This window comes from Acanthopagrus latus, chromosome 3, assembly GCF_904848185.1.
Source record: "Acanthopagrus latus isolate v.2019 chromosome 3, fAcaLat1.1, whole genome shotgun sequence".
In the NCBI taxonomy this organism is placed as follows: domain Eukaryota; kingdom Metazoa; phylum Chordata; class Actinopteri; order Spariformes; family Sparidae; genus Acanthopagrus; species Acanthopagrus latus.
The window spans coordinates 3,135,821-3,153,252 of record NC_051041.1 but is presented as its reverse complement, the minus strand read 5'-3'; the positions used below and the strand labels follow the sequence as shown (position 1 = coordinate 3,153,252).

The 17,432-nt window shown below is 42.2% G+C and overlaps 2 protein-coding genes and 1 long non-coding RNA gene across 6 annotated transcripts; 1 reads left to right on the top strand and 2 right to left on the bottom strand.

The window, feature by feature from the left end:
- Window positions 1–1,175: 1,175 nt before the first annotated feature.
- On the bottom strand, window positions 1,176–7,564 carry LOC119014475 (major histocompatibility complex class I-related gene protein-like). 2 transcript variants are annotated; one of them, XM_037089703.1, is made up of 7 exons: window positions 7,452–7,564; window positions 6,784–7,047; window positions 5,978–6,256; window positions 1,951–2,253; window positions 1,700–1,813; window positions 1,480–1,497; window positions 1,176–1,348 (listed from the first exon to the last, which is right to left on the bottom strand). In XM_037089703.1, the coding sequence occupies exons 1-7, from the start codon at window positions 7,561–7,563 to the stop codon at window positions 1,296–1,298; spliced, it is 1,143 nt and encodes a 380-aa protein (XP_036945598.1). In that variant the 5' UTR covers window position 7,564; the 3' UTR covers window positions 1,176–1,295. The 2 variants fall into 2 exon arrangements, with proteins under 2 accessions (XP_036945598.1, XP_036945605.1); XM_037089710.1 differs by having other exon boundaries at window positions 1,176–1,345.
- LOC119014755 lies at window positions 7,064–17,337 on the top strand. 2 transcript variants are annotated; one of them, XR_005073059.1, is made up of 3 exons: window positions 7,064–7,432; window positions 8,998–9,497; window positions 17,152–17,337. It is a non-coding gene; the product is annotated as an uncharacterized LOC119014755 (long non-coding RNA). The 2 variants fall into 2 exon arrangements; XR_005073058.1 differs by lacking the exon at window positions 7,064–7,432 and having other exon boundaries at window positions 8,197–9,497.
- On the bottom strand, window positions 10,085–13,289 carry LOC119014545 (BOLA class I histocompatibility antigen, alpha chain BL3-7-like). 2 transcript variants are annotated; one of them, XM_037089837.1, is made up of 7 exons: window positions 13,097–13,289; window positions 12,690–12,956; window positions 12,017–12,295; window positions 11,080–11,382; window positions 10,891–10,992; window positions 10,738–10,755; window positions 10,085–10,609 (listed from the first exon to the last, which is right to left on the bottom strand). In XM_037089837.1, exons 1-7 carry the CDS (start codon window positions 13,143–13,145, stop codon window positions 10,557–10,559), a joined length of 1,071 nt encoding a protein of 356 aa, XP_036945732.1. In that variant the 5' UTR covers window positions 13,146–13,289; the 3' UTR covers window positions 10,085–10,556. The 2 variants fall into 2 exon arrangements, with proteins under 2 accessions (XP_036945732.1, XP_036945740.1); XM_037089845.1 differs by having other exon boundaries at window positions 10,085–10,606.
- Window positions 17,338–17,432: the final 95 nt, after the last annotated feature.

Sequence of the window (17,432 nt, the reverse complement as noted above, 5' to 3'; positions counted from 1 at the left end):
CAGCCACCTGAAGTCCAAATATCTGTAGTAAAGCTCAGGGAGGGAACTCCTTTTAACTTCTCAGCTAACTTGGCTGACACTCAGTTGTATAGTTCAGGTAGCGCAGTCTGATAAGTATCTCCTGGATGGTAAACTATACCGTGGCTGCAAGTGTTAAATCAGGCTGCAACATCACTGATAACGTTTGGTCATCGAGTACGATGAAGATGAGTAATCCCTTTAGTTATACTTTAGTTATAGTTATATTATACTGAAGTTCAATATTCTAACAGCTGTAAGAAATAGCATAACAGGTGTCATAGTCTCTATAGGTGGCCCTATGCTGGTTAGTGCTGGTTTGGTGCTGGTTTAGCTGGTGGACCAGCATGATGAAGCTGGCCCACCAGCAAGGTCCCAGTAATTATGTTGGCCGAGCGGCAGACTCTTGCTGGTGAAGCTGGTCACCAGCATCCCAGCGATCCCGGCTTATCTTATTGGATTTTAACAAATGTGTGCTCAAAATCTGAAAGAAGTAATTATTTTGGGAGCAGAAAACAAAGTGTTGCATTTATATTTCTGTACATTTAGTCCAGGATCTACAGTTTGTTTCGGGTGCCCTCAAGTGACCCCAAAATCTTGTAGTTTTGATGCTTGTATTGAATTAACTTGGTGTACTGTGACAACCTCACTGGCTCTGTGTCCTGTATTGGGCTTTCACAGCCAACTTCACTCCTCCTCATGCTCTGCAATATGAAATAAGATGTGGACACATCCCATGCTGGTCACCAGCATACCAGCACCAAAACACAACATATGTTGGTCTTGCTGGTTTTTCCACCAGGGGTGTTCATGTTAAGCTAAGCTAACCTTGTCTGGGAGCTAGCTATGCTCAGAGTTACCATAGGCTCCATGATAGACCAAACTCCATATTTTCCCATCTATAGAGTGGTGCAGCAATAACATATTTTTGGAGGCTAACCTTGAAATCAGCATCGCTCTGTTTCCCTCCACAACAAGTCTATTGGATTTTTTAGTTAGATTGTAGAAAGAAACAAACACAAGTTTATGATTCTGACATGTTTTGTTTTTTAACTAAGTCTGGTCACATACTGTCCACTGATTGTTTTGAGTATGAATTCAACAGAAAACAACAATTAATAAAACAACCAATCAGAGCCATAGAACACAGAACAGTCCATCTTTTCAATCAGTCCTTTTAATATAACTTTACCTGTAGTGTAAGAAGCATTTCTGTCTTTTAGTTCTGCAAAGCTAAATAAAGTGACACCAGTAGAGTCACTGCTTGTGTTTGTAATTCACATCTCTGGATTCAGTCGCTCAGGGAGCTCAACGCCGTTGTCAGGAGCTGCTAAACAATAAATACAGGAAACAGTGTTGAAAAGGTTCGTCTGCACAATAATGTGAAACATGTTTTTTTAATGTGAAACATGAAGTGTGAGTCAGATCATCTGAAATAGAACCAAAGTAAGTTTTACTTACGAGATGGAGGGCTGATGGCTGAAATCAAAACAAGACAAATAATTTCAGTCACAGTTGTAAATGCCAGATTATCTTTAGTCACTTTATTCCTCTCTTCTACTCACTCAGACTGAGTATCTGTTTATACTCAGTCTGTTTACTGCTGACTGGATTTACACATTTATTTCTCATCACTTCTCTTTTTTAATTTGTACTGAAATCAATAATTTTTCTCTCTCACCTCTCTTCTTTATGTAAACGATGAATCCAACAGCATCGATGAGAGTGAGAGCAAGAAAAACCACTGCAGCAGTGACGAGGACGGTCATGTTACTGGGCTTCACTATCAATGCCACTGTCCCAGTAAGACCGGTGCAGATGAAGCAGGTTAAACAGAACAAAAAATTCAATTAGATCATTGTTTCTAGGTTTTTTTTTTTCAACCTGAATTCCCATGCACCCCCCTTCAGCACCCTCTGATCTCACTCTTACCCCAGTTGGTTCTGATCCGATCTTTCTCCAGTCTGGTGATGATTTCCTCGTTCACACCAGAGAGCTGAAACACACAGTCATACCTTGTCCAGTTTTCAGGTGTGACTGATGAAAGGTTCAGGTCAACACTTATCTGGAAGGTTCCATCGTGGTTGGGGAGGATCTCTCCGTGGTCCACCTCCTCATGAAGCTCCGCTCCATCTTTGCTCCAGAAGAGTGAGGCTCCGTGAGGGTAGAAACCTGTAGCGAGGCAGCTGACTGGAGAGGAGGGAGTCTTCTGGAGGAGAGACACTGAGGGAAGCTCTGGAGAGGAAAGAGAGAGAGAAAGAAACAAGGTAAAAGAGAGAGGTAAAAATAAGATTTGGACTCAGAAGGTCTGAAAGTGCTTTCAAGTAAATGTAAAATCACTTTCCTTAAACTAACTATCGTTGTGTACCTGTCGTCCTGCCCCTGAGATGTAATGCCCCCCAGGTCCTGCCCACCCTGGGCCATAGTCTACCCTCCATTATTAACCTCTCTCTCACCTCTGGATCTGTCCCTGATGGCTTTAATATGGCAAGCATCAAACCCATCTTAAAAAAACTCAACCTTGATCCAACCCAACCAATTAATTACAGACCCATCTCAAAACTACAATTCATCTTCAGAAATCTAGGGGTGACTGCATTTTTGCTGCCAGGGCCCATCCCTCTGGAACAGTCTACCCTCTTCCATTAGATCAGCTGAATCACTAAATGGTTTCAAAATCCCATCTCTACTGTCTTGCATTCCCTGCAATTGGGCTTTCACAGACAACTTCACTCCTCCGCATACTCTGCAATATGAAATAAGATGTAGACACATCCCATGCTGGTCACTAGCATACCAGCACCAAAACACAACATATGTTGGACTTGGTGTTTGAAGAAATCGTTTTGCAGCAGCTACTCGAGGTCATTGAAGGACACAATATTTTCAACAAATTCCAATCTGGCTTTCACCATCTTCATAGTTCTGAAACAGCACTGCTTAGAGTGACAAACGACATCCTCATGCGGGCTGACAATGGCGAACATTCAGTTCTGGTCCTGCTTGACTTAACTGCCACTTTTGACACCATTGATCACTCCATCGTGGTCAAACGCCTCAAGAAGTGGGTTGGTATCTCGGGCTCCGCTCTTAACTGGTTCTCATCCTACCTATCAAACAGGAAGTGTCAGGTTGTCATTGACAACTTCATGTCCACAACTGCACCTATACTATGTGAAGTTCTGCAAGGTTCAATCCTTGGTCCCATCCTCTTCTCACTCTATATGCTTCCTCTAGTCAATCCCATCAGCCAGTTCAATTATATTTCCCACCACTGTTACGCTGATGACATGCAGCTGTATTTCTCATTTAAACCCAACGACATAGCCAATATCAGTATCCTCCATGACTGCCTGACTGCTGTCAAGGGCTGGATGTCTCTCAACTTCCTTCAATTAAAAACAGACAAAACCCAACAAACTCATCCCTGAACTGAATCCCTCCATCAGCCCTCAAGCTGCCAATCTCAAACCCTCCTCCAGAAACTTGGGTGTAATATTTGACCATAATTTGCACTTTGACTCACACATGAGCAAACTTGTACAATCCTGCCTTTTCCAACTCCAGAACATCTGGAGCATCAAAGCGATGTTATCAACTAGAATTTTGACCTTCTAATCCACACCCTTTTCTCTCACCTTTACTACTGCAATGCTCTCTTCACCTGTCTCAACCATGCAGCCCTGTCTCACCAGCAACTCGTACGAAATGCTGCAGGCAGACTATGAACCAAAACCAATTGCAGATCCCACATCAAACCAATTCTTACATCCCTTCATTGGCTCCCAGTAAAGTACAGAATAGACTTCAAGACACTACTCATCACATACAAGGCCCTTCATGGTCTTGCCCCTCCCTCCTCAAATCTAGGGGTGACTGCATTTTTGCTGCCAGGGCCCATCCCTCTGGAACAGTCTACCCCCTTCCGTTAGATCAGCTGAATCACTAAATGGTCTCAAAAAACTTCTCAAAACCCATCTCTACCATCTTGCATTCCCTGCAACAGAACTGTAATTATTCTCTGCATATATCTGTACATGTATGTTTATTCTAATTTGTCTTATTTTGTTTATTTTATGATTGTTTTTATTTATGTTTTATGTTTACTGTACCCTACAGCACTTTGCAAACTTTGTTTTAAAAAAGTGCTATATAAATGAAATAAACTTAAATTTAAACTTGAACTTAACTGTGGCATCACAGTCTGAGCTTTGATGGTGGGGTGCCGATTGTAAAGTTCAGCATGCTAAAATAAAGCGCCACTTTTCACCACATTCAGCAACAGACCACATTTATAAAACATGTCAATTTTAAAATGTTACTTTTGACCAGATTTACAGCAATATTTGTGAACTTTGTGATTTTTACTTCTCTTGAAAAATATAATATCAAAAAATTAAAAATGCTAAATTTATATAGAAATGCTTAACATTAAATCTAAAACTTAAATAGAAATATAAATGTTAAATCTAAATCTAACTGTTAAATGTTAAGTCTAAATGTAAATGTTGAAGCTAAATGTAAATGTTAAATTTAAATATAAATGCTAATTGTTAACTATAAATTCTAAATGTTAAATATAAATGTTAAATGTTGAATCTAAATATTTAGCTAATATGCAAATTCACACTGCCTGTCATCTGAAGAACCAAAATAAAAGCTATCGAGTACCATGGTGGCTCTACTATGGTGGATGCTGTAGCTGTCACTAGCCCTTTTCACTCAGAGACACATACTGACGCAGCAGGCGGTTTGCCATTTCACCACCGTTGTAAAGACAAACTGGCGCTGCGGCTTCTTAAGAGTCTGTGTGTTTTTTCAAGGCGTTTCCCCAGGTGTCCTCCTGTTAATCTAAACATGTACCTGCTGACTATTTATAATCACTCGGATGCTGTTATAATGTGTTGGGATTGAGACCCTGACCCACCAAACATCAAGCTGCTTGTCTCTGTGTGAATGAACCGCCGCTGCGGCAATAATGCGGTGACTCAGTCAAAAGGGCTACTGTCTCTGTTGTTGAAGACGCATTGCTGAACCTCGGTATTGCCTCCAAAACAGCCACTACCAGTATTTCCAGCTTAGTCACTGGACATGGTGGCAGGCAACATGAGAGCACAGTGAGGAGACGTGACAATGCAGCGCAATCACTCCGTCTGACCAACCGAAGAAGACGGTGGATAGCGCTTGTTCTCGTCAATTAGCTTTTACTTTGGTACTTCCAGTGACAGTCAGTGTAAATTTGTGAATTTGCATATTAGCTAAATATTTAGTTTCACCCATGACATTTAGATTTAAATTTAGATTTAACATTTAGATTTAAATTTAGATTTAACATTTAGATTTAACATTTAGATTTAAATCTAGATTTAAATTTAGATTTAACATTTAGATTTAAATCTAGATTTAAATTTAGATTTAACATTTAGGATTTAAGATGTGACATTTAGATTTAACATTTAGCATTTGGATTTAAATTTAACATTTGGATTTATATTTAACATTTAAAATTACATTTAAATCTTAACATTTCGATTTTTTATTTAGATTGAATATTGACATTATATTTTTATACATTTAAGAAGTAAATATCACAAAGTTCACACATATTACTGCAAATCTGGTCAAAAGTAACAATTTAAAAACTGACATATGTTTTTTAATGTTGTTTGTTGCTAAATGTGAAGAAAACTTGCAGCTTATTTTAGCATGCGCAACTTTACAGTCGGTGCCACGTATAACTCACTGTCAAATCTCAGACTGTGATGCCACAGTTAAGGTTAAGTTTTGAGTGATGTCACCCAAAGATGTCTGTGATTGGTCAGGACTAAAACAAATATAACCACTACAATAAAAGCTGATGTCAGACATGTTTGATTAATAATACAATGACAGCTCAGTCTGAGCAGCCTATATGAAGATCACTGTGTCTAATAAACTACATCAGGTCAGGTGATCCTACCTGTTCTCAGCAGAATGTCCCTCAACTCCTCCACATACTTCTCCAACCATTCTGGGCAAGACTTAATTAAAGTACGGTTAGAGTGTCCTCTTAAAAATGGATCAGCTTCCATTATCGGTTTAGCGATGACAGCTTCAGGTGTTAAAGCATTCCATGTGAATGTATTCCAATCTAATTCCAAGAGGTCTTCTCCATCATATCCATACTGAGCGAAAACTTTGACCTCGTCAGTCTCATCATCCCACTCACAGCCATTCACTCCCTGTAAAACATGGACACCTGAGACAGAGACAGAGACTGTAATTAACACTGATTCACAGATGAAACATTCAGTGTAAAGATGATCTTACAAACATTGTACATTGTGTGATGACTGCTGTTTCTTTAGTGGTGTGCATTCATAAATTAGATTATTATCATTAGTTTGTGTTTAACAGCTTCAGCAATGAGGCAGCTGTAGCTCAGCAACCAGTAGAGCTGGTTGACTAGTGAACAGAAGGTCACTGGTTCAAATCCCGGATCCCCTGGAACTGGAACTGAGCCACGTGTCAAAGTATCCTTGAGCAAGACACTGAAGCCCAAAATTGCTCCTGATGTGCAGTTGGCACTTTGTGTGGCAGCCTCTGCCATCAGTAAGGGTCCTGCAATGAGCTGGTGACTCATCCAGGGTGTAATCTCTATTTCAGGTTCTGTTTAAAATGATGTTAGAGTTTGAACTGCTGGGGTCTTGAGGCCCTGGGTCACTTTACAACTAAGATGCAGAACAGTAAAAAGTTAAACAGGCTGTAACATGTTACATACTGTACCTCCAGTTTGGTTGAAGAGACGCATCAAACTGTGAGTCAAGTCTTTGAAGGTGTTTGGCAGTGAGTGGAAACATCTCCGTCTGTACAACACCAGCTGCTCAGGATTCTCCGTGAAGAATGATTTAGCAATGTCCTTCACTTCCATCCTTTTGTTGCTGTCACAGTAACACAACAGAAGATCATCAACTTGCACTGTTGCCATAATTTCTGGGATGTTTGGGATTCCAGTTGATGCAGTTATGGTATATTCCAGGGAGTGTAGCACTGCAGGACAAACAAAGGTTGAGGCTCAGTCCCTGCTCTAACAAATACACACAAAACAGTTTAGATTTAGACAGGTTTTAGTTGTGTCAGCCTTTATAGACTGAGCTCTGTTGGTTGTTTCATCGTCTTTGTGATGCAGAATGTTGCAAAAGTTAAATTGTTGCAGTTTGACCTTTTTGCTAATTTTCATAAGTCAGGGTTGTTATAAGTCCTTTCTTGGGCGACTGTTGATAGCCGCTGTTTTTTTTTTTATTGGAAGGCCGCTGGTTCAATTCCCCTGGTCTGCATGTCGAAGCGTCCCTGGGCAAGACACACTTTCTGCTACTCCACTGGAAGTGAAACTGAACCTGGAGCAGAAGATTTGAGCTGACTGTGAAGTTTAAAGGTTTGAAATATGATCTTACCTGGTGATGAAACATGACAGAAGAGAAGCAACAACAATAACGTTCTCATCTTGATTTGATGAAGACGAGTGAGTGAAGGACCGAGCTGGATCAACTGTTCACAGTTCTTCATCCTGGCAGAGGGAGGAGAGAGAGTTTCTGTCCTGAGAACAAAAATAAGCCAGACTGACTCTAAGTGATCCAGTCCTCACCAAAAACCCTCACATTAAGTAAAGTGTCAACACTTAATACTACATTTATTTGGCAAAGTCCTTATCATAAGAAACACCCGGCCGCACACCCAACCACACCAACTGTGGTGATACCAAAACAGATGCGATACAGAGATCAGGTCAGACTGAGACTGAATTTGACTTCAAGCGAGCAACACTTGATGGTAAGACTTGTATTCATGCTGGTATCTTTTTTAAAGTGAGTTGGTTATAAACAAATTCATTCACCCTCATGAATGAACCAAATATCAGTAATTGTCCAATTTCACACATTAACCATGATGACAAAGATTCAGAAAAATAGAGATTCATGACAAAATATAGCATCCTGTCAATATTTTAGAGACTCCTCAGTTTCACACTAATCATGTTGAAGAGAAGCTCTTGTCAGGTGAAGCTCCTCCACAGGTCACACCTGAGTTTTGTGGTTAAACTGTGTGATGGTAGAATCAGCTGAATCGGGCCACTTATTGGTGAATGATTCTAAAGACCATCTGAACGCATGGTGGGTGGTTTAACCTCTTACACAGAGAATGTGTTCCAGATCACATGACGATCTCTGTCGGTCCCACATCAGCTGTTTGATCCTCATGCGACTGGACACAACATTTACACCCTGTTCAGCAACATCAGTACATTCCAGATGTTTTTATTCAATGAGCCAGTTATCAACAGGTCAGACGGACACATTATATAGAATTATAGTGCAATTACCATGAGGAGTCACACAGAAACAGGTGACACTGATCATCAGCTCAGAGCTTCTGACAGTATCAGCCTCACAATGTTGCACTTAAAAAAATCTAAAAATAAAAAAAGTCCTTTAAGTTTTACATGCAACCAATTTTCTGACCTGTTTTAGCTTTGTTGGTATTTTTAAGTTAATTTGTACACATGCAGGACATTTACAACTTGCAGACGTTGGCCCGGTGGATAGAAGTTATTCTGTCTTTCCACATAAACGCTTCTATCCAAATGATGTGCAAATTTCTTTATTGTTGGTATTTAAATAGTGTCCAGAGATGATGATTATTGGCACTCTTTACAAGGCTCATAGTGAGGGTCAGCAATTCATTAAAAAGTTTGTAAAAGAGGTGAAAATACAGATTTTGGGATTTAGGAACAAAATTTAATTCTGTTTCAAATAAAAACATTTAGATTTCAACTTTAGAATGGAGTGTCCTTTGATGTCCTCTGATGTCCTTTGATGTCCTTTGATGTCCTCTGATGTCCTTTGATGTCCTTTGATGTTCTGAAATGTTCCAGAATGTTTCAACACTAAGCAGTACTCGGTGGTTATAGCTGTGAACATTTTACATGACTATTTCTAACAGGTGAGGAGAACCAGTAGTTTGAGATCATTGTGGGAAAGATTCACCAAGCTCTTCAAACTCTGACGAGTGGAGGACAGCGTCTCTGACGATGCTGTCGCAGCTGATAGTACGACGGCTCAGTGGTTCTAACTGTCACCTGAGTGGAGCGACCATGTTCTCTGGGTTTCTGGAACAGCATCTTGTTTCTTTTAGGACGACCAACTCTCTCCCTCATCCAATCAGATTATACAAATACCAACAGAGAGGTCACAGCCCCATTTGTAATACTGTGCATAACCACTAAACAGCCGTTAGATGGCAGCATGTATGAAATAGAGGCTGAGAGTTTCACAGCTGCCCGACCCAAAGCTCTGGTATTTGATGACCTGGGAATGAGACTCAACAATCAGCTATGTTTCTCCAGAACCACGTGCTGCATGTTTGAAGTGGGCAGAGCTCTAATGGGGGAAATAACATGTGACGTCACATATTTCCATGCACCAATCAGGAACAGGCTGCAGGTTTTGGGTTGCTTGGTCGCTGTCAATCATATAACATACTGCTACCAATTAACAATATGAATCAACACTGATTAAGATGAAGCAGATTTCTCAGTGTTACCATGTAGAGTGGTTCCTCTGTGTTTAAGTCAATTTGTGTTAATCAGCTCAGATCACTGCTGTGAATAAACGTGTTTCAACATGTTTCTCACTCTGAGTCTCTCAGTTTGTTTCTCTTTCTTTCTGAACGTATCTTATGACCTCCTGACAGGTGAAGCGTTACAGGACATCAGTCAGATGTTTAGTTGTCAGAAGGCTCCTTTAACAGAGACACTGGCTCGCTGTTTAATCTCTAACCTCAGTGTTCATGCTAAGCTAAGCTAACCTTGTCTGGGAGCTAACTCTGCTCAGAGTTCACACTGATATCAATCTCCTCATTCAAATCCTCTGTGAGAATACTGAATGTTCAGGTAATATATTGAAGTGTCGTCAAAAATGAGCATGTGGACCAAACTTATTAAAATGTGACGATTTTATTGAAAAGACAAAACATCAGCACAAAAAGATGCAATAACATATTTTGGAGGTAAACCCAGTCACATGACTTAAACGTCACCACTACTACGTGCCTAACTACATTATTACTGTCTATGTTTTCTATGAACGGATGTACAAGTTGTAAAGTTAGAGTTAGACTGTTACGACCCAGCTCGTGGGGAAGATGGAAGCAACATAAATGTTTTTGGTAAAATTGCAAGTTATTTATGTGCAGGGTTTACAAAAAGAACAGGAAAAGGTCTGTTGGATGCTGCTTAACTCAAAGTCATAAGTATAACTTAAAGAGGTCTCTCCAAAATGAGAGATAACCTCCTGCTGCTTCAAAAATCAATCAGTTTCATCAATGCTCAAAAATACAAAAATAAGCAATTGATATACATACACACAACATAGAACAGTCCCAGCTTTTCAATCAATCTTTTTTTATGTAACTTTACTTACAGTGCAAGAAGCTTTTTTGTCTTTTAGTTCATCAAAGCTAAATAAAGTGTCACCAGGAGATTCACTGAGTGTGTTTGTCATTCAGGTCTCTGGTTTCAGTTGCTCAGAGAGCTCTGTGCTGTTGTCAGGAGCTGCTAAACAATAAATACAGGAAACAGTGTTGAAAAGGTTCATCTGCACAATAATATGAAACAGGTTTTAACCTAAAACATGAAGTGTGAGTCAGATCAGCTGAAATAGAACCAAAGTAAGTTTTACTTACCAGATGGAGGGCTGATGGCTGAAATCAAAACAAGACAAATAATTTCAGTCACAGTTGTAAATGCCAGATTATCTTTAGTCACTTTATTCCTCTCTTCTACTCACTCAGACTGAGTATCTGTTTATACAGAAATGGTTCATTTTTCTCTCTCACCTTTCTTCTTTTTGTAAACGATGAATCCAGCAGCACCGATGAGAATGAGAGCAAGAACAACCACTGCAGCAGTGACGAGGACGGTCATGTTACTGGGCTTCACTGTTGAACACAACAATAGTTTATTATTACTGTTTCTGTTGTTGTTCCCATGCACTCCCCTTCAGCACCCTCTGATCTCACTCTTACACCAGTTGGTTCTGATCCGATCTTTCTCCAGTCTGGTGACTTTGTCCTCCTTCACACCAGAGAGCTGAAACACACAGTCGTACCTGGTCCAGTCTTCAGGTGTGACTGATGAAAGTTTCAGGTCAACACTCATCTGGAAGGTTCCATCGTGGTTGGGGAGGATCTCTCCGTGGTCCACCTCCTCATGAAGCTCCTCTCCATCTTTCCTCCAGACGAGTGAGGCTCTGTGAGGGTAGAAACCTGTAGCGAGGCAGCTGACTGGAGAGGAGGGAGTCTTCTGGAGGAGAGACACTGAGGGAAGCTCTGGAGAGGAAAGAGAGAGAGATTAAAGAGGAGAGAGAGGAAAAGAAACAAGGTCAAAGAAAGATGAACAAATGATATTTGGAATCAACAACAGAAGGTGTGAAAGTGTTTTCAAGCAACTGTTGAACAAATGTATTGGATGCATTTTGTTCCATAAGAAACATCTGCAAATCTGCACTATTTTCTTTTACAACACTATGTTTGTTGGCACATCACTGCTGCAAACTGTTGATCAGGTGAATAATGTGAAACCAGCAGCATGATGTGAATCATGTCATGTGTTTGTGACAGTTTGTAATAGTGTCGGCCGACTAAATATTGGTTACTAACAGTTAGTCAGAACTGAAGAAGCCTCTTGGATGTGAGGTGAAACGTCTTCAAGAAAATGAAACAAGTCCAGTTGCCTACGATAGATCACTTGTGATAAATGTTTAGCAGCATCACAGTCTGAGCTCTGATGGTGAGTGATGTCACCCAAAGATGTCTGTGATTGGTCAGGACTAAAACAAATGTAACCACTACAAAAAAGCTGATGTCAGACATGTTGGATTAATAATACAATGACAGTTCAGTCTGAGCAGCCTATATGAAGATCACTGTGTCTAATAAACTACATCAGGTCAGGTGATCCTACCTGTTCTCAGCAGAAAGTCCTTCAAATCCTCCACATACGTCTTCAGCTGCTCTGGACACATCAGAGTAAAAACGGTCTTATAGCGTTCGCTTAAATCTTTACCAGCTTCCCATCTCAGTGTGATGTTGACAGCCTCAGGTCTTAGAGCGATCCATGTAAATGTATTTGGATCTAATTCCAAGAGGTCTTCTCCATCATAACCAAACTGAGCGAAACCTTTGAGCACATCAGTCTCATCATCCCACTCACAGCCCTCCACAGTCTGTAAAACATGGACACCTGAGACAGAGACAGAGACTGTAATTAACACTGATTCACAGATGAAACATTCAGTGGAAAGATGATCTTAAAAACATTGTACATTGTGTGATGACTGCTGTTTTTAACTGTGTGATCATGAATCAGGTTATTATCAGTAGTTTGTGTTTAACAGCTTCAGCAACAAGTCTAACTAGCAGCTGATTAATGTTGACATGATGAATGACAGGTAGTGGCTGGACCACTGAAGACAAACTGATATGATGGTTTACTTTACATCAATCTCTATTTCAGGTTCTGTGTAAAATGATGTTAGAGTTTGAACTGATTGGTGTCTTGAGGCCCTGAGTCACTTTACAACTAAGATGCAGAACAGTAAAAAGTTAAACAGGCTGTAACATGTTACACACTGTACCTCCAGTTCCAATGAAGAGACTCATCAAACTGTTTGTGTAGGCTTTGAGGGAGTTTGGCAAAACCTGGAAACACCGATGTCTGTAAGACTCCAACCGCTCAGGATAATTGATGAAGAATAAGTTAGCAATGTCATGTTTTATGTCCATCTTTTTGTTGCTGTCACAGTACACCATCAGAAGTTCATCAACTTCTACTGTCGCCACAATTTCTGGGATGTTTGGGATTCCAGCTGATGTAGTTATGAAATGCTTCAGGGAGTGTAGCACTGCAGGACAAACAGAGGAGCTGATAAAAAAAACACTGATCATAAATAATGTTCAGGACAAACCACAAAAGTGAAAACCAAACTTGGAGCAAAACAGTCGAATGGACTGTGAAGTTTAAAGGTTTAAAATATGATCTTACCTGGTGATGAAACGTGACAGAGGAGAAGCAACAACAGTAACGTTCTCATTTTGATTTGATGAAGACGAGTGAGTGAAGGACCGAGCTGGATCAGCTGTTTCCTGTTATTTATCCTGGCAGAGGGAAGTGAGAGAGTTTCTGTCCTAAGAACAAAAATAGTCCAAAACGCCTCCAAGGGATCCAGTCCTCACCAATACCCCTCACATTAAGTAACATATTAACAGTGTCATCAGCTTTTCAACTCCCTCACTTCCTTCCTTTTTTCACATATCTACGGTGATTAAAAATAAAAACAGACAAAAGAACCTCAATCAGAGATTGGGTCAGAGTGAAAATGTTTGTCTTTTCTGAGTCTCTCTCTGAGTTCAAGTGAACAACACTTAACGGTAAGACTTGCATTCATGCTGGTATCTTTTAAGGTTGAATTAGTTACTAATGGGTGGGAGCCTTGGTAGAACCAGTGTCAAACATCAAAGGACATCAAAGGACACTCCATTCTAAAGTTTAAATCTAAATGTTTTTATTTGAAACAGAATTAAATTTTGTTCCTAAATCCTAAAATCTGTATTTTCACCTCATTTACAAACTTTTTAATGAATTGCTGACCCTCACTATGAGCCCTGTAAAGAGTGCCAATAATCATCATCTCTGGATACTATTTAAATACCAACAGCAAATAAAGAAATTTGCACATCATTTGGATAGAAGCGTTTGTATGGAAAGACAGAATAACTTGCCTCTCCTCCTTCAACCGGCACCTTATCATGGTGGAGGGGTTTGAGCACCTGAATGATCCTAGGAGCTATGTTGTCTGGGGCTTAATGCCCCTGGTAGGGTCTCCAAAGGCAAACAGGTCCTAGGTGACAGGTCAGACTAAGATCGGTTCAAAAACCCCTAATGACAGAGGTAATATCAAGGACGTGTACGCGCCCGGATTGGCGTTACCGGGGCCCCACCCTGGAGCCAGGCCTGGGGTTGGGGCTCACAGACGAGCGCCTGGTGGCCGGATTTTTGCCCACGGGACCCGGCCGGGCGCAGCCCGAAGAAACGAGGGCCCGCCCTCCAGTGAGCTCATCACTTGCAGGAGGGTCCAGAAGGGGCCGGTGCGGTGTGATTTCCCCACCTCCACTGTAAACAGTGTTGGTGGAGGACTCCTTCTCCCTCTTGAGGCGCCGGATGGTTTGCCAGAATTTCCTCGAGGCCGACCAATAGTCCTCCTCCATGGCCTCCCCTAACTTTTCCCAGACCCGAGTTTTTGCTTCCACGACTGCCCATGCTGCCGCTCGCTTGGCCTGCCGGTACCCATCAGCTGCTTCAGGAGTCCCCCGGGCCAATCAGGCCCGATAGGAGTCCACCACCGGGTTCGGGTATTGCCGCCACGATAGGCACCGGAGACCTTACGGCCACAGCTCTGAACAGCCGCATCAACAATAGAAGTGGAGAACATGGTCCATTTGGACTCAATGTCCCCAGCCTCTCTCGGGATCAGGTCCAAGCTCTCCCAGAGGTGGGAGTTGAAGACCTCCCTGACAGAGGGTTCTGCCAGATGTTCCCGGCAGACCCTCACAATACGTTTGGGTCTGCCAGGTCTGTCCAGCTTCCTCCCCTGCCAGCGGATTTGACTCACCATCTGGTGGTGATCAGTTGACAGCTCAGCCCCTCTCTTCACCCAGTGTCCAAGACATACGGCCGGAGGCCAGATGACACGACCACAAAGTCGATCATTGACCTCTGGCCTAGGGCGTCCTGGTGCCACATGCACTGGTAGGCACCCTTATGCTTGAACATGGTGTTTGTTATGGACAAACTGTGACTGGCATAGAAGTACAGTAACAAAACACCACTCTGGTTCAGATCGGGGAGGCCATTCCTCCCAATCACACCCCTCCAGGTAACACTGTCGCTGCCCACGTGAGCGTTGAAGTCCCCCAGTAGAACGAGGGAGTACCCGGTTGGAGCACTCTCCAGTACCCCTCCCAGGGACTCCAAGAAGGCCGGGTACTCTACACTGCTGTTCGGCCCATAAGCCGAAACAACAGTGAGAGACCTAACCCCGACCAAAGGCACAGGAAATCCACCCTCTCGTTCACTGGGGTAAACTCCAACACATGGCGGCTGAGCTGAGGAGCTATAAGCAAACCCACACCAGCTTGCCGCCTCTCACCGCGGGCAACTCCAGAAAAGAAGAGAGTCCAGCCTCTCTCAAGGAGTTCGGTTCCAGTGCCCAGACTGTGCGTAGAGGCGAGCCCGACTATCTCTAGCCGGTACTGCTCAACCTCCCGCACTAGTTCAGGCTCTTTCCCCCCAAGTGAGGTGACATTCCATGTCCCCATGGCTAGAGTCACCGTCCGGGGATTGGGTCGCCGGTGCCCCTGCCCACGACCTCCACCAAAATCACTAAGCACCGGCCCCTTCTGGACCCTCCTGCAAGTGGTGAGCTCACTGGAGGGCGGGCCCTTGTTTCTTCAGCCGGGTCCCATGGGCAAAAACCCGGCCACCAGGCGCTCGCCTGAGAGCCCCAACCCCAGGCCTGGCTCGAGGGTGGAGCCCCGGTAACGCCAATCCGGGCGCGTACACGTCCTTGATATTACCTCTGTCATTAGGGGTTTTTGAACCGATCTTAGTCTGACCTGTCACCTAGGACCTGTTTGCCTTTGGAGACCCTACCAGGGGCATTAAGCCCCAGACAACATAGCTCCTAGGATCATTCAGGTGCTCAAACCCCTCCACCACGATAAGGTGCCGGTTCAAGGAGGAGAGGCAAGTTATTCTGTCTTTCCATACAAACTCTTCTATCCAAATGATGTGCAAATTTCTTAATTGTTGGTATTTAAATAGTATCCAGAGATGATGATTATTGGCACTCTTTACAGGGCTCATAGTGAGGGTCAGCAATTCATTAAAAAGTTTGTAAATGAGGTGAAAATACAGATTTTAGGATTTAGGAACAAAATTTAATTCTGTTTCAAATAAAAACATTTAGATTCAAACTTTAGAATGGAGTGTCCTTTGATGTCCTTTGATGTCCTTTGATGTTCTGAAATGTTCCAGAATGTTTCAGCACTAAGCAGTACTCTGTGGTTATAGCTGTGAACATTTTACATGACTATTTCTAACAAACTCAGAGACGTGAGGAGCCACGAGAGCAACAGCAAGGAGCTGAGCCAAGCTGATGGCTGCAAACCTGAAAAAACTTGAGAGGTTTGATGAGTCGATGATTTTGTGAGAAGCCGGTGAGAAGAACCAGTAGTTTGAGATCATTGTGGAAAAGATTCACCAAGCTCTTCAAACTCTGACAAGTGGAGGACAGCGTCTCTGACGATGCTGTCGCAGCTGATAGTACGACGGCTCAGTGGTTCTAACTGTCACCTGAGTGGAGCGACCATGTTCTCTGGGTTTCTGTACAGGTTTTCTCTGGGTTCACCAACTACCATTCACTGTAAAATTAAACATGAATAAATAACAAGAAGCAACGTCCATCCTTGGTCTTCCAATTTCCGGCCCCGACACTGACCATTCCCTTCCTCCATGTCGACTCCACCTTCAACTACTCCTGCAGATGGAGCAAGAACATGGTGCCACTTCAGCTCTTTATGGAACAGCATCTTGTTTCTTTTAGGACGACCAACTCTCTCCCTCATCCAATCAGATTATACAAATACCAACAGAGAGGTCACAGCCCTGTTTGTAATACTGTGTATAATACCATTAAACAGCCGTTAGATGGCAGCAAAGACTTGTATGAAATAGAGGCTGAGAGTTTCACAGCTGCCCGACCCAAAGCTCTGGTATTTGATGACCTGGGAATGAGACTCAACAATCAGCTATGTTTCTCCAGAACCACGTGCTGCATGTTTGAAGTGGGCAGAGCTCTAATGGGGGAAATAACATGGGATTATATGTCATTTTCTTTTTTACTCTTTGGTTGATTTCATTATTATTGAATGCTGCTCGGACATTTATTCATTTATTTTTTTCTCCCAAGTCACTACAGTAAATGAACATGAACATGTGACATCACATATTTCCATGCACCTATCAGGAACAGGCTGCAGGTTTTGGGTTGCTTGGTCGCTGTCAATCATATAACATACTGCTACCAATTAACAATATGAATCAACACTGATTAAGATGAAGCAGATTTCTCAGTGTTACCATGTAGAGTGGTTCCTCTGTGTTTAAGTAAATTTGTGTTAATCAGCTCAGATCACTGCTGTGAATAAACATGTTTCTCACTCTGAGTCTCTCAGTTTGTTTCTCTTTCTTTCTGAACGTATCTTATGACCTCCTGACAGGTGAAGCGTTACAGGACATCAGTCAGATGTTTAGTTGTCAG

Excerpts from the sequence above, each read along its gene's own strand:
- LOC119014475 (XM_037089703.1), bottom strand. The coding sequence starts at position 7,563 with ATGAAGAACTGTGAACAGTTGATCCAGCTCGGTCCTTCACTCACTCGT. Across the intron at positions 6,257-6,783 it reads TCTCTTCAACCAAACTGGAG|GTGTCCATGTTTTACAGGGA; the intron begins GTACAGTATGTA and ends TCTCTGTCTCAG. Across the intron at positions 2,254-5,977 it reads GGACATTCTGCTGAGAACAG|AGCTTCCCTCAGTGTCTCTC; the intron begins GTAGGATCACCT and ends TTTCCTCTCCAG.
- LOC119014545 (XM_037089837.1), bottom strand. The coding sequence starts at position 13,145 with ATGAGAACGTTACTGTTGTTGCTTCTCCTCTGTCACGTTTCATCACCA. Across the intron at positions 12,296-12,689 it reads TCTCTTCATTGGAACTGGAG|GTGTCCATGTTTTACAGACT; the intron begins GTACAGTGTGTA and ends TCTCTGTCTCAG. Across the intron at positions 10,993-11,079 it reads TCGGATCAGAACCAACTGGT|TGAAGCCCAGTAACATGACC; the intron begins GTAAGAGTGAGA and ends TGTGTTCAACAG.